Source organism: Miniopterus schreibersii (genome assembly GCF_964146895.1).
Source record: "Miniopterus schreibersii genome assembly, chromosome: 5".
Lineage (NCBI taxonomy): Eukaryota > Metazoa > Chordata > Mammalia > Chiroptera > Miniopteridae > Miniopterus > Miniopterus schreibersii.
Window position 1 is genome coordinate 81,340,787 of NC_138106.1, and position 16,470 is coordinate 81,357,256.

The window sequence follows — 16,470 nt, forward strand, 5'->3', positions numbered from 1 at the left end:
CTGACTAACAATTAACATTAACAATTAACATTAGTAACTGTAAAGATTTCTCTTAGTATTTTTCATGTCTGAGGAAATTGTTTACATTTAAATTTATCAGCACACAATTAAGCATGTATTTTTTCTGAACACTATGCTAAGTTTGGGATAATTTTCTATTGGACTTGGCAGATTGCGTTTGTTTTATTTTTTATGTATTTTTATTTTTCCCATCATTATTTATCCCCCCATACCCTCTTCTACGTACCTCCACCCACTCCCCTCTCCCCCACAATCACCACACTGTTGTTCATGTCCATGAGTTCTTTCTCTTTTTTGCTCAGTCCCTCCACACGGCCCCGGCCCCTGAGAGCTGTCAGCCTGCTCTCTTTCTATAAGTCTGTCTCTATTTGCTTGCCAGTTCAGTCTGTTCATTAGATTCCACATATGAGTGAGATCATAAGGTACTTGTTTTTCTCTGACTGGCTTGCTTCACTTTGCATAATGCTCTCCAGGTCCATCCATGCTGTCCCAAAGGGTACACTTTTCTTTTTTACTGCCGAGTAGTATACCATTGTGTAAAAATGCACCACTGAAGGTGTGAGAGAGCCTGTCTCTCAACATCCTCCCTAGCCCTGGGTATTTTTTAGTCTGGTAGCCTGATAGTTGAAAATAAAAATGGTATTTCAGTGTCTTATGTTTCCTTAATTATGAGTGAAATTTTATTTTTCTGTAAATTTGTGACTTCTGCCTATTTTTTATACTGAACCATTTGTCATTCTCTTATTGCTTAATAGAAACTAACATTATAGGTATCAACCTGTTGCCCAAAGTGTATGCTTCAGATATTATTTTCCTTGTTTGTCTTTGTTATTTGATGTCTTTTATGTTGGATTTGCTTTGTTTTTATAATGTAGATTTTCTTAAGTTTGGGGAGGAAGTCTTTTTCTTTATGGTTACTTGATTTTCTATCAGGCTTAGGAAGGCCTTTCCCCACTCTAAAGTAACTAATATTTTTTTGTGGTCTTCCATGGTTTGTTTCTGATTCTTTTCAACATATTTATAGTATAGTGTGGTTATGCTGCTATACTATAACCATTTCCCTATTGATAGATATTAAGATTGTCTCTAGTTTTTTAAATTACATGGACTGTATACCTGTGAACATCCCTGTCTGAATAATTTTGTAGGATAGAATTCTACTGGAAATAGAAATAATGAATAATGGGAGTCTCAGAACTTCATTTCCATTAGTGATTATAGTGAATTTTTATTCAGTTACATGTTTATATAAGATATGTAGTAAAGTTATTTTATTCTAAAGTTTTTCTGTTTTATATAAATATGTAAGGGGGTTAGCTTTAATTTTCATTGAAAACTTTTTTATAAACAAAATTCAGTTTTATTGGTTCCACAGTTTCCTAAATGAACCATATTTGTTTTAATTATGAATTTGTGCTGTATCTTTTATTAAGTTAGAGAGAAATATATTTTTATACAGATTTTCATAATAATGTTTTTAAGAACTGTTTTAGGAATTTTTTTTTTTATTCTTCTAACATATTGGTTGGAAAACCTTTAATCTCTACCTTACAGGTCTCAGTGGAAATATACTTGATGTTAATCATTAAATGACATCTTCTGTTCTTAGATTTGCAGGAAAGCATATCCAGAATCCATCGAACAATTGAACTAATGTACTCGGACAAATCTATGATCCAAGTAAGTTAAATTTGAGCTAGTAAGCATTTTAAAAAGTATTTACATATTTTATGTAGTCTTTACCAAATTCTTCTTACATGTTTTGTTAAAATTGCTGAACTTGTCATATTAATATTTGTCCCATTCAGTTATATTCACATACTGTATTTATTGCTTACTCTTATTATTTTTAATAATGAAATATATCAGAATTTTCCTTAACATTTAAAATAAAATCATGAAAGAATTATAAGGTTGTTTAAGGATATTAAGATTATGGTAGAAAGTATAGGGCTCAATTACATTTTAAATTCTGGTATACTATAATAAGCCATTTTGGTAAACTGCCATTAGTTTATAATTCTAAAGATTTAGACAAATCATGTGCTTTATTTAAAAATATTCATAAATGCTTTATTCAAAAGAAATAACTGAAATAGGTCAACAAATACATACATATAAATACATTTTCAAAGTTTTGAAAATCACCCTATTTACATACCTGTCTGCTTTCCACGTCTTTAGTTTTTCTTCCCCTTCTGTTATTATTTCATAGTTTAATTTTTTTTAAACTTTTAATCTCAGCCAATTTTCTCTTGTTAAAAAACATGCTCCTATGTATCCTCCAGTCTCATAGTTTGTGGGTTTCATGGAATGTGATACAATAAACAGACTGCTTGACTGCTGTTTAACTCTTACGTTTTCATGTTTAGGTTCCGTATCGCTTACATGCTGTTTTAGTTCATGAAGGCCAAGCTAATGCCGGGCACTACTGGGCATACATTTTTGATCACCATGAGAACAGATGGATGAAGTACAATGATATTGCTGTGACAAAATCAACATGGGAAGAGCTAGTGAGGGACTCTTTTGGTGGTTATAGAAATGCCAGTGCATACTGTTTAATGTATATAAATGATAAGGCACAATTCTTAATACAAGGTAAGAATATGAAATGTACTGGGTGGTGTATATTTTTAAATAAGTAGCCCTTTTTTATGACTCTGATCTCTGGCATGATTAGTTAAGTATAGTTCATCCAGAGGGTGATGGATATGATTAGAAAGTACTTTGGGGTTACTGTGAGTAAACTGGAATTGAAAGTAATATGACCAGGGCTGAGAATTGGAATATATTTTGTATTCAAAGTTAACTATTTCTTAACTATTATAGAATGTAAATCTGATGTGTTTCTCCTTGCTTAAAATTCTGTAATGACTACATCATACATTGATAGTTTCAAGTTCCCTATCCTGACATATAAGACCTCCATTTTCTGGCCTCATTGTCTCTCCAGCCTCTTTTATGACCATTGTCCATCCACTTCAAACTGATACGTGAACTTCTTGCTGTATTCTGTTCACACCAAATCGTTTCACACATTTATATCTGTATGCTCTTATGTGTTGTTGTTGTTTTTTGTCAGTAATGTTCTTATTTCTGACTTTTCTTTGCCTAATTCCTGATCATCTGTCAAGATTCACTTTGTATCATTTGCTCTGCCAAATTTTCCTTGTCTGCCCGAAAGGAAGCCTCTTGTGTTCTCGCAGCATCCCTCCGTCAGGCACTTACTCTGTGTTGTAGTTGTATGTTGACTTGCCTTTCCTACTTCACTCTGATTTGCTTAAAGCCAGGGAACACTCACACTATGTCTTAACCTTTTTATTTGTTATATTCTAGTATATGCTTTGCGTATAGAAAACACTTAATAAAGGTTTGTTGAAACTGATAAAATCAACTTTCCTTTTGTATTTAATCATTCAGCAACACTAGTTAGGCAATCCACCTATGACTGAAAGAAAATTTATTTCATGTGCTTCTCCTGCCTCTTTTAAATAATATGCAATGTTTAAAAAAATCTATGTTGATTAGTTTTCAAATTTTATATAAATATATTGCTATATTTAACTGCCTCAGATGAAAAAAATTTAATTCTCTTTTGAACTTAATAAGGATATGAGTTATTTCTTTTCATTTTGTGATAGGTTTTACTTCATGAATAATCCTGACCTCTGGTATTTTCTTATAATAGACAAAGTAGTACTATGTCAGTGTTTGAATAGCGATTTTGGCTTATATCTTGTTGCATATTTTATTCAGATTAAAAATGAAAGCTGAGAACATTACCTATAATGGATTATCAAATATTTGCATTATTGCTTTTCTGAGTATTTGCGGGTTTTTTTAATTTTTAGATAATATTGATTTGCTAAGTGGTAATAATTTATACTTTAAATCCCACTTGAAATGCATTCTATTTTGAGCTTTGCATTTTTCCTTTAATTCCTAAGTTTATATTAGTTTTTGAAATATAATTTGCAGAAGAGTTTAATAAAGAAACTGGGCAGGCCCTTGTTGGAATAGAAACATTACCACCGGATTTAAGAGATTTTGTTGAGGAAGACAACCAGCGATTTGAAAAAGAACTAGAAGAATGGGATGCACAACTTGCCCAGAAAGCTCTGCAGGAAAAACTTCTGGCATCTCAGAAACTGAGGGAGTCAGAGTCTTCTGTAACAACAGGTTAGTCCATTTTATTAAATCATATTTTATTATCAATATATTATACTTTATTATAAAATAAGATCCTTATTGACTAATGAACATAGCTACCTTAAAGTGTGAAGAAGCTAGTAAAAATCATCTGAAATTCCATCACTCAGGTAATCACAGGCCACAGTTTAGCTTTCCCCTTTGCCAGAGACTACTGTGTACCACATGTACAGTTGACCCTTGAATAACATGGGGTTGGGTGCCAACCACCTGTGCAGTCAAAAATCCATGTATACCTATGTGTACCTTTTTCAAGTTAAATGAGATGATTCTGCAAACTCTCCCTCTGCTTCTCCTGCCTCTTTAATTGGGCTTGATCCTTCTTGGCAGGAAGCTTGGAAAAGCTGTGAAACCAAAAAGTAACCCAAACCAATTCACTTAAAGCTATCAATAAAATAAACTTTATTGGTTTTATATTTGAGCGAAGTAACACTACTCCATATATATTTTGAGTATACTCAAATATATATATATACTTGATTTTTTTCATAGTTCTTAAGATTAAAAACAAAATTAGCCCAAACTAAATAATTAATATATTCCAAGTAAAATGTATAGATCTATAAAACAAAGAAATAAATGTATAAAAATAAAAATTTTTTTAAATATTCTAAAATTATTAGCTGATGAAGACAGTAAAATATTTAGAATAAACACTATACAAAAATAAAATATGTTCTAGCAAAATTGAAAATAGAATGTCTTCTGATTTTTTAAGATTAATTTCATCATCACTGAATTGTGAGTATGTTTTAGGACATTGTATTTCCTACTGTGTAAAAGTGCTATTTCTCTGTCGTAGTTGGAGAAATGAAAAGAGATCAATTAAACACATTTTTTTCCAGACTCACTTGGCTCTTTTTTTTATAACTCTGGATCGATCTTTTCAATTTGAATGACCTTTTGTTTGTTTTTTTGCAAGGTCTGCATGTTTTTAGGAAGCGTTTTAGGTGTTTAATATCTTTTACAGATTCCTAGGTGGACTTTAGCATTGTCATTTGAACTTTAGAAGGAATTATTCTTTCATTGGGAGATTTACATTACCACAATATGGTATTGTGACTGGTGCAGGTACACACAGCTCTATTCAGACTTGTAACTTGCTTTTATATAAATTGAATAGTTGAGTCCTTGGTTTTGATATTAAGAGGCATGATTTAGACTTTTTTAAAGACCAAGATAATGGTATTATGCCAGCAAAGATACCAATGTTTTGATACGTAGATGCAATACAGTGTATCTAAATAGCTCCCTTGTCATCTGGTGAGCTCTGCCATTATTAGCAGCAGGACTGCACTTTCTTTCCATTCATCTAGGGTCACTGTGTAGAGCAGGTGAGGTGCTGTGGCTTCACAACAGTGCAGTTTCATTACAGTGACTTTGTCTACTTCAGTAGGAAATGAAATAGCTCAGCAGATATCAAAGAGGCTTCTGAGCTCTAATCACAGTGTAGTAACTACACTGTATTTCCTTTCAATTTCAGCCAATTTCAGTCCTTTGTGACTTCCTTCCTTGTTTTCCCTACATATCCTCCCCATACCACTCCCCCGAACTTGCCCCAAGATGTAGCTACTGTTTTATTCTTCCCTTAACTTGTACACATCCCATTTGCATGTGGCTGTTCTCATTATTAGTGGGATAATGGGGCTGCATAATCAGTGTAAGTGCTACTTAAGCACTCAGATGAAGGTTCGTCTATGTTTTATGGCACCAAAAATATTAAATTCCTAGAGTCTCCTCTTTATCTTGTCTGTTTCTCACGAGACTCTCCAACTTTACAGACTTAACACATTACATTTCTACTAAGTCAAAATAATACATATTCCCACATGAATGGACAATATTAATTCCTATCTGATAGAGCTAGCCAGCTTTGCCCCATCATTTACATTTGTCATCTTCTATTTTTTCTATATAAGAGGCCATGTCTGTATGCCCCACACCCTTTTTTCCTGATCAGTACAGTCTACCATACACTATTTTGTAATTTTAAAAAATTCAGTAGTAGGTATTTGGCATATATTTTCATGTCTGTCATTTTAGTATTTTTTTTAAAAAAAACAAAACTTGAAGAGAATGTAAATATTTCAGAAAGGGGCTAGAATAACTAAAAAATAGAGAGACTGAAATGTCAGTTCACATATAACTGTTATCATAGTTATCTGCCAGACTGGGTTTTTAGAAAGCAGTGGCAATACTACCTTAATAGGAAACATTGTGTCCTGCATGGCAATGCTAGAAATACACACTTTGTTTGAGTCAGTAGAAATAGAATGTGCGAACTCTATAAATTTGAGCATGAGATTATTGTTTAAAAGTTTGGTTTCTATAACTACATTATCTTAAATGTCATACTAAAATCTGTCCTCTGTTGCAGGGGAATTTAACATAATCACAGTTGAATAAGGAAACTTATTATAATGTTTATTGGAACCACTTATCTGCTCTCATTAGTAGACAAATTTTATTTTAATGCCATGTCATCATCTTCCTATTTCTCTTCACAGTTTTCCAAATAATTTGTTTAATTTGGTATAATACTTTCAAAATATCAAAGAAAATCTATATTTAAATCTCTCAGGTGTGCACTAAGATTATAAGTGATTAGTGAAGTGTAATGCAAGGAAATGTTGCTGATAAAATCCATCAGAGTGATTTTCTTTCCTCCCTTAAGATGTTCTCAATAAAACTGTAACATAAGAGCAATTAAAATCTAGTTTCTTCTGAGTGATATTCCAATAAGAATATTAATTCAATCAGTATTTGCTCTTCTGCTAACATGACATTCATAGGCATCACTAATCTAATATCATTCATTGTCTTATGTAACAAAGTAATAACTGATGGGAAAGTATTATTTGATTTATCTCATGCTACCTTCCTAACCTGCTCACTGGAAAGGAAAGAGAATTTACCTGGACTCTTATGTTTGGAGATCTAGCCAACAGTTCTCTTTTTTTTTTATAATTCTCACCTAAGGATATATTTTATTGATTTTTAGAGGGAGAGGAGGAGGGAAGGGAAACGTCCAAGTAAGAAAGAAACATGGATCAGTTGCCTCCCATACCCTCCCTGACCGAGGATCAAACCCTCAACCTGGGTATGTGCCCTGACCAGGAATCAACCGGCAACCTTTCAGTGTATAGGACGATGCTCCCACTAACTGAGCCACCCAGCCATGGCTAGCCAACAGTTCATTACTATAGGTGTATACATCAGAATTACTGGGGTGTTTTTTTTCTCCGTGTAAACAGCATACCTCACCTAATACCACCTAAGACTTAACTGGGATCAGAAGGGTCCAGAATATGTATGTATTTAAAGATCTTAAGATAATTCGAGGTGTCCCTCTGATTAAGCAGCATGGCTCTAGGCTGTACTTATAAATATATCTTTATTGATTTCAGAGAGAGGACAGGAGAGGGAGAGAAAGAAATATTAATGATGAGAGAGTCATTGATCGAGCCCACAACCTGGGCATGTGCCCTGACCGGGAATCGAACCCCGATCGCCTGGATCCTAGGTCAACGCTCAACTGCTGAGCCACGCCCGGCCAGGCTAGGCTATATTTATAAAATAAAGAAATTAATCTGAAGGAGAAAAGAGCTATGCCTGAGGTATGATTTTACTTGTGGTACTCCTGTTTTACTAAAAACTTATTTGAAGTTCCTACAACACGTATAGCATACTCAAATGAAAAAAAAGAAACCAAAACAAAAAAATAAGGTAAAAATGGCCCTGGCCCGTTTGGCCCAGTGGTTAAAAGCATCAGCCCTCAGACTGAAGGGTCTCAGGTTCAATTCCCAGTCAAGGGCACGTACCTGGGTTGTAGGCTGGATCCCCGGCCCAGTCGAGGCACATGCAGGAGGCAACCAATCGACGTGTCTCTCTCAGATCAGTGTTTCTCTCTGTCTCTCCTTCTCCCTTCCACTCTATTAAAAAAAAAAAAAAAATCAACGGAAAACTATTCTCTGGTGAGGATTAACAAAATTTTAAAAAGGTTAGTATTGGTATGAAATGCATTCCGAAGATTTCATTAATTTGTCTAGAGGTGTAATGCAGAATTGGCTCTGGGATTTTGCTACAAATAACTATCTAAAAGTTAAAAATAAGCTGATATTCCAGGAAAGGCCAGCTGGTTTCTGAGAGTAAGACCTGGTGGAAGGAACAGTGCTCTTTGTATTCTCAGGTTCCTTCAACAGGAACTGAGCGAAGTTCCTATTTAAATCTCCAGTATCTAGCCCAGTAAGTGACAGAGAGTAGATGCCCTTTGAACATTTTCTGAATTGAAGTCATTTCCTGTGGAAATGTCAATAACGAGTCTCCTAGGATGATCCTCTGTGTAGGGAATGCCAGCATTTAAAAAGTACAGCCAGAATTCTGCACTAAGGAAGCAGGCTAAAAATGTGTGGTGCTCTGTCCTGGATACATTTTAGGCTTAACTGGTTTTTAAGCCTCTACCCCATCCCCCATTCCCAAGATTCTGTTTGTGGTGGCACCCAGGAATCTGACATTTTAAGTTTCTGGTGAGTCAAAGTGGCCAACCTAGCATGGCTCTTTATAGACCACTTCTAAGACTTGTTCATTTTAATTATATTTCTAGCAACAAACGGACTATATGTCTTTGAAATAGTCCTTTTTAAATATTCTTCTGTGAATATAATAAGTATGACTCATTAGTAAGTCAAGGTTTTAGATACTTCTGTAAGATATGAGATGTTGCTTTTTTAGTAGTTGAAGAGCAGATCCTTACACTTGAACAGAAAACCAATTGGTTGTCAAGTTGACTCTCTCTCCTCTTAAAATATTGCTCTTCTGCCTTCACTGATTTCCAGTTTTGCTTTCCTAATCCATTCCTCGAAGTATAGCTGGAATAAAGTTTTTTAAATTTGCCGTGTTGCCATTTTATTGAAACACTTTTTCACTTCCGTATCTCTCCTCTTGTGCTGTAGTCCAGCCACACCGGCCTTTCAGATCCAGCTCACACTCACTACCTGGGCTGTTCATTCTGCCATCCTGGCCCATCACCCTTCAGCTAGAGTCATTTATCTCAACTCCCATCATTTCAATCACCCCTCTTCCATTTTATTCCTAATTCCTAGGATGTATTATTGTAATAGTGCCACAATTCACCTCTGTGGTTCTCTGGTTAATGACTTTCTCCACAGTTGACTGCGAACTTCATGGGGCAGAGACTGGCTGTATTGCTCCCAATCATAGCCCTGGCCCCGAGCTTTATGCCTGGCACATAGTCAGATGCTTAATTGAAATTTATTGAATAAATGGATGACTGTGCATATATTTTGAAGTTATAGTATTTCTTTTTTAATAATATTTTACTTTGAGAGATTTTTTAAAAAATCAAATATTAGAAAGGATAACAGGAGCCCTGTTTGTCCTACCAGTAGGTTGAGGAAGGACTCACTTAATCCATTCCAATAACATGGAACATTTTAGTACACTTTCTTATTCCTCATATTCATTTGTTAATTTATTAATCATTTGTTCCGTTAAGTTATTGTTTGCTTTATTATGTGGTAGGTGTTGAAGAAATAGCAGTACAAAAGGGAGCTAGCACCCCTGCTCTTAAATCCAGCAGGGGACATGGGCTTGAAACATATACCTACAACAATGATTAAGTTATAATTGTGGTAAGTGCATTAATATGAGAAGTGTAAGTTCCTTTAGAGCAGTGGTTCTCATCTGGGAGTGATTTTGTCCCCAAGGGCATTGACAATACTGGAAGTGACACCTGGGGACAGTACTATTGGCATCTCATGGGTAAACGCCAGGGTGCACAGGACAGCCTTCCACACCAAATGTCACTGGTGCTGAGATATGGTGTAATTAGTAATAATACTTTTACAAGGAAGTAGTATTTAAACAAAAGGATAAATTAGTTATTAGATGAGGGGAGTGAGAGTGAGTGAACATACAGGCAGAGGGAAGAAAATAAGATGGAAGGTATGAATTAAATCTCTTCAATGTATTCAATAAGCTGAAAAAGGTTAGTATGTGTCCCTTTTTGAGCACAGGGCAAAAGACACAAGATTATGTTGGAGAGATAAGAAGAGGCCCATTTAAAGTCTTTGGAGTTTTCTGTGAAACACCCAGTAAACAGTATATTTGCATCTGTGGGTCTTACTGTCGGAACATGGGTAGTGAATATCATTTTGGGAGTTGTTAGCAGGGATGATATTTGAAGTCTTGAATTTATATTGGTACCAGTTTGCCAGGTTGTAATTGTTTTTCCTCTGACAACACTCATCTACCAGGGTTTAGAAAAGAGAGAAGGTTGGGCTCATTCAGGGTTAGGGTTTTGTCAGGTAGGTGTGAAAAAGAATACTGTGGCCAGAAAAACAGCCAGTGTGCTCTCTGTGGACACCTAGTCCAGGGCTGCTGTACAGATCAGGGTGTGTGTGTGTGTGTGTGTGTGTGTGTGTGTGTGTAGAATGCTAGTGGTACATAGGGAAAAAGAATGTACTGTGAAATCTGTATCATAAACTATAATGGGTACTTTCTTCAGTAATTATCTGATTACTTTTGGATTTTTTTTTTCTTTTTGGTAAATTCTGGGGGAGGTGCTGTGTGTTGAAGGATATATCACTTGAAACAGAATAGTAAAATTGACTATTGCCTAATTTTGAATTAGAAATAAATAAGAGTCATCTTAGTATAGACGCTCTGATTTTATTAGATATACAATTGATTCTTTTCTCATGAAGCACAAGCGGGAGAAGCAGAATATCTAGAGCAACCATCAAGAAGCGATCTCTCAAAGCACTTGAAGGAAGAAACTATTCGAACAATTACCAAGGCAGCCCATGATCACGAAGATAAAAGTCCTGAAACAGTTTTGCAGTCGGTAAGAACTTTTCTTTTAGCCCTCTGAACATAGCCATGCTCACGACATTTCCTGCTCTGTGGTGGAGAGTGAGCTGTCTGAGAGGCAGTGCCAAGGGAAGGGTCTTCCATCCACATGAACAGTGAGTGAAGGCACCACCTAATGCCCCAGCTGTAGTTTTCTCAGCTATAATTTAAAAAATGATTCTTTTTAAAAATAAATTACTATCTTCCTGTTAGAGAATTATGAAAAATATAGTCATAGATTAAATTGGTCATTTGGGAACTTAAAAGGAGAACTAGAACATCTAGCATTATGAGTTGGCCTTTGCACAGCATGGGGGTTAGGGGCGCTAGCCCCCTGTGCAGTTAAAAATTCACATATACGTGGAATATAATGAACAAAATAAACTCACGAACAAAATAGATTCAGAGACATGGAAGCATGGAACAGACTGAGGAATCTCAGAGGGAAGGGGGGAGGGGGAGACAGGAAGAGATTAACCAAAGAATTTATATGCATAACCCATGGACAGAGGACAGTTTGGTGAAGGCCTTGGGGGTGGGTGGGGGCAGGGTGGAAGGAGTCAAAGGGGGAAAAAAGGGGACATATGTGGTACTTTGAAAATAAAGATAAATTTCCTAAATTCACATATAACTTTTGACTCTTAAACAACTTAGCCTGCTATTGACCAGAAGCCTTACTGGTAATACACAGTTGATTAATACATATTCCTTATGTGATATGCATTATATGCTGTATTCTTACAATAAAATAAACTATAGAAAGGAAAATGCTATTAAGAAAAATCAAAAGGAAGAGAAAATAATACATTTACAGTATTTATTGAAAAAAATCCACATGTAAGTGAACTGACCTGCACTGTTCAAATCCATGTTCAAGGGTCAACTGTGTTTCTCTTGTTTCTCATGCCTCCCTCCATCGCGAGTCTTATTACACTGGAATAGTTGGGAATAAGGTATAATTTTCATTGTTCCATGGGATATGTTTAACAATAAAATACCAGATACCTTAGGTTAGAGTCGTAAGTAGGATCTTACAATATGATTTCTGCATATTTCAATAGCTTTCTGTCCAAAAATGGCCATGATAATTCTGTTGGTAGTTCTCAGTTGTGTCTTTTTATAACAATAAATTAAGCACATTGGTATTGTACTATGTTTTCAATGAATATGACATTCTGGGAGATGTTATTTCAAGAATTTGGTATTATAAAGGCATTCATTTGCCCTAGTCTTATTTTATTAGCACAAGCAGCTCTAGTGTAGGTTTCATGGTAGCTAATTTTAGTATTTGAAGATTCCCCTTCTAGAAAACTAAAGGGAACAGGAGATAAAGTTTTTCAACACAGTTTTCTATTACAAGTGAACTAAATTCAAACAATAACCTGCTAAATGCACTGAGGTGTTTAGTATAAGATTTTAATTAACCAAAATGTCCATTTAATAGGGTATTGTGTTAATTACGTTTTGATGAACAAAATAATCAGAAATTACTTTTTTATGTCATTTCTGTTTGAATAATTTTGATTATATGTCATCTTATCATAAACATAATGTTTTAATACAGTTTTTTTAACCCAAATTTTGCAAATGCTCTGGAGACTGAATGAGTTTGAGATGAACACCTGAACAATAGAACACTTGCTGGGAAATGCTTCTTTTAATGAACCTGGGACATCTAGTTCTTGGGGGATGGTAGAATAGAAAAACACTGGGAGGGAGAAAGGGCTGAGAAGTAGGTGCAGGGAAGAATATTTTTATCAGTAGCATAATTTGCTAGGGCCTTTGCTACTTAGGATTTTTATTGTTAGAGCTTACATTATGGTTAATAAATAGCATCCTTTTAACTGGTATCAGAAAGCCAAAAAGCATTACTTAGCTTAATGTAGAATCATGATTTTTTTTTTTAGTTTGGCTAATCATGTGTAATTTAAATTTGCAGAAATCAGCACCTAAATTTTGATTGCTTAGTTTATTAATATGGATATAATCTTATAAGCTAACAACTTAATACTTCACGTTTACTTGAGGAAGGAGAATGGCATGGAGAGAATATAATTGACAGCTAGCATAAATATTTTTCCATTTGGCTATCTTCTGGAACATTTGGCCCCATTGCCTATATAAATCGTGCAGCATGTCTAAGAATGTTAATCATGGCTGTCTGAAGCAGCCTGTGTTCTTGGTCTCATGGTCAGTTGCTTAGAATCATAGTAACCACTATTGGGTCTTCTCATTCAAAGGTATACTTTAGAAACTAAATTGCATAGATGAAAAGAGTCTTCAGACTTTGGGATTAGATAGTCCTGATTTTTTAATACTGGTTTTACTTTTTACTAGCTGTGAAAACTTGAATAAGTTGCTCAATTTCTGTAAACCTCAGTTTTCTTTTACATAAAATGGAGGTGATTGTGGGATTAATTCAGATCATTTTTTTGAAAATGCCTAGCATGTAGTATAGGTACTAAATAGCTGTTAGTTTCCTTTTGTTTAAATCCTAACCATTTCACAAATAGACAATGTATTAAGCTTCAACCTTAGTGTAAGAAGAATTCCCTGGAAATCTTAGAATCACAGAAACCATAGAGAGATACTCTCCAAGTGTTAGCTTGCTTTTTAGAAGACTGTCCTTAAACTTAAATATTTTAGGAAATATTTCATTTGAAATACAAAGAAAAGTGGACTCCAAGAAAAAACACTGTGAATATGTTAGTGTGTTTTCTTCCATTCTTATTTTTATATACAGATTTAGGATTTACCTTTATAGTTGCGTTATTACTGCATATAAAATATTGTATCTTAACTTTTTTAAATCACTGAACACTATAACGTAACCATTTCCCATGTTATAAACTCTATAAAAAATATTTAATGGCTGAGTATTATTCCATCAAGTAATTAAGTTCTTGTTTACTTAACCTATTCCCCCATTGTATATTCAATTCTACTTTTACTAAATAGGCTGCTAGAAATGAAACATTTGTCACATTTTAGGTTATTTCTTTAGCTTCCTCATAATTGAACATATTAAGGGAGGCAAAAGTGATGCAGTTATATACTCTCTAGCTACCTTTTATGTGACTTTTTAAAATATATATATACATTTAGTGGCTTTCAGGCAGTCAATAAAATCTTTGTATTTTAATTCTTTTTGCAACTTACTAACTGAGGAATTTACTTTTAACTCCTTTCAAATTCAGCCTTGGCTAAGGTGTTTATACAGGGCATGATAGTAATTGAAAAAGATAACTGCATCCATTATACTTCAGTGAACCCTTAAATTCTTTATATGAACATTTTTATGGCACCTTCGGATATCTAAACTTGACAACAATTCTATAGAATTATTACATGCACCCAAAGCTTCTTTCATTTTTCAACTTTCACCCATATAATTAATCAGTGCTGTGCTGTTGAAACTCTTCTGTGGTAGGTAGGAAGGTTTATAAAACACTGATTTTTTCTTTTCTAAGTGCATTTTCCCCCCAATGGGAATGTGTTGTTTTATAAGGATCAGTGTTCTAAGGAATACATTTCTCAGTTGCTACTTGCCTTAAATTTAAACAGGGTGTCCCCCAAAAAATTTATACACACTTTAACAGCTGACAGCTCAATTTTGAAAATGAAATAACATTTTAATAAACTACCTTTATAATTATTCAAAGTGTGATATACATTTTTTTGAGACAACCTGTATTTTCTTAAGTTGGTATTGTTTGGGATTGATTTTCTTGTGAGAAATTTTTCACCACAATGTCCAGACAGATTTCTTAATTTATCTGCTTCTATTTCACGCTCATGAATGGAGAGCTAGAACAGTGATTACTCTCTAAAATGCTAGATGAATTAAAAACCCTTAATTAAATGTCATGGGCCAAGCGTATCTCTATGGGATATTTGTGGTGATAATATCGGATTAGAATTATTCAACTATAAGCAATTTAAAATAGCATAACAGTATAATAATATTGGTAATGCCTATCACTTATAGAATACCAATTATGTCCCAGGTATGATGTAACCTGAATATTGTCTCATGATGATGACAAACATGCAAGCTGGTTATTTTCTCTTGAAAAACTGAGGATTCAAATAAAGTAAGGATACCTTTTCTAAAAATGTTAGTTATAAATAGCACTTCTTTTCAGAAGAGCAGCGCCAGTCTTGGGCGTTAGTTTTATTTTTTAATTAAATTATTTCTGCAAAGGTACATCTGGAAAGTCAGAATGTGTTCACATTCTTGAAATGTACCTATATTTTAAATGGAAATAAAACCCTTTATTTATTAAAGTTTTCTGTTTATATCAAAACTAAAGTTTATATTTGCTTAGAAAAACTTTCATAGTGCAATTTGAAATTACTCAAGCAAGCTGTTTTGAAGCATTTTAGGTACTTTTGAAATTTGTTTATAGGTAAATAGTGAATATGCTACTTATAAATCTATTCAGTAAAATAAGGTCTGAGCGGTATTTTTGAATGAGCTGTATTAGTGTCTTCAAGTGGACTTTTCTGGATTTCATGCTAGGTTCCACTCAGTGTGGATTAGTGAAATTTGTTAAAGAAAAGAAAAAGAAAGAAATCTGATTGAGTTGTTAAAAATGGTACACTTTCCAACAGCTTTTTAAAAAACAAGAATTCATGGGACACTTATGATCTAAATAAATGTTACTAGGTCTCAGGCTGTTACAGAGAGAGTCGAGCACAGTAGAGTATGGGTAGCAGGTGGATATACAATTGATTACTAGAAAGGATAGGAAAGTAAAATTCTAAGAAAGAAAACCTACAGACTCTGCTGGGTCCAGAAGAATATCTGTTTTCTTTTTCATCCTTACCAGGATATGTGTATTGATTTTAGAGGGGGAGGGAGAGAGAGAGAAACACCAATTGGCTGCCTCCTGTATGCTCCATTACCGGGGATCGAACCCCACGCCTAGGCATGTGGCCTGAGTAGGAATCAAGCCCACACTCTTTTGGAGCACAGGGTGACACTCCAGCCAACTGAGCCACCTGTCCAAGGCAGAGGAATATCTTATTTTGATGGAGATACAGTGTTAGGAAAGGCTTTATGGAGTTATTGGAATTTTTTTTTTTAAAAAAACTTCAGCTATGAAGATAGCAACAGCAACTGCACTGTTTATTATATTTAAGAATTTAGAGTCCAAGATGTTTTGAGGGGGAAGAAAATGAAAACTTAATTTAGTGTTTGAGATTAAAAGGGAAGGCTGGAGATACTGTATTAATTTATTTGCTCCTAATACGCAGCTGTAAGTGGTTTTATTTTATATTAAGCAGATGCAGGGATTTTTGAAAGACTCAAGGATCTCTGCAATTAACCTGGTGCTTCCATTGCTCTCTTTTCTGATGTTGATA

The 16,470-nt window shown here is 34.4% G+C and overlaps 1 protein-coding gene across 2 annotated transcripts in view; it reads left to right on the forward strand.

The window, feature by feature from the left end:
* The window catches only part of USP25 (ubiquitin specific peptidase 25), a 126,396-nt gene that overhangs the window by 82,078 nt on the left and 27,848 nt on the right, over nt 1-16,470 (forward strand). For both annotated transcript variants that reach the window (XM_081139004.1, XM_081139003.1), the window contains exons 15-18: nt 1,631-1,701; nt 2,394-2,622; nt 4,003-4,203; nt 10,959-11,098. In XM_081139004.1, coding sequence (XP_080995130.1) covers nt 1,631-1,701; nt 2,394-2,622; nt 4,003-4,203; nt 10,959-11,098 — 641 coding nt within the window. The remainder of the gene's footprint in view (nt 1-1,630; nt 1,702-2,393; nt 2,623-4,002; nt 4,204-10,958; nt 11,099-16,470) is intronic.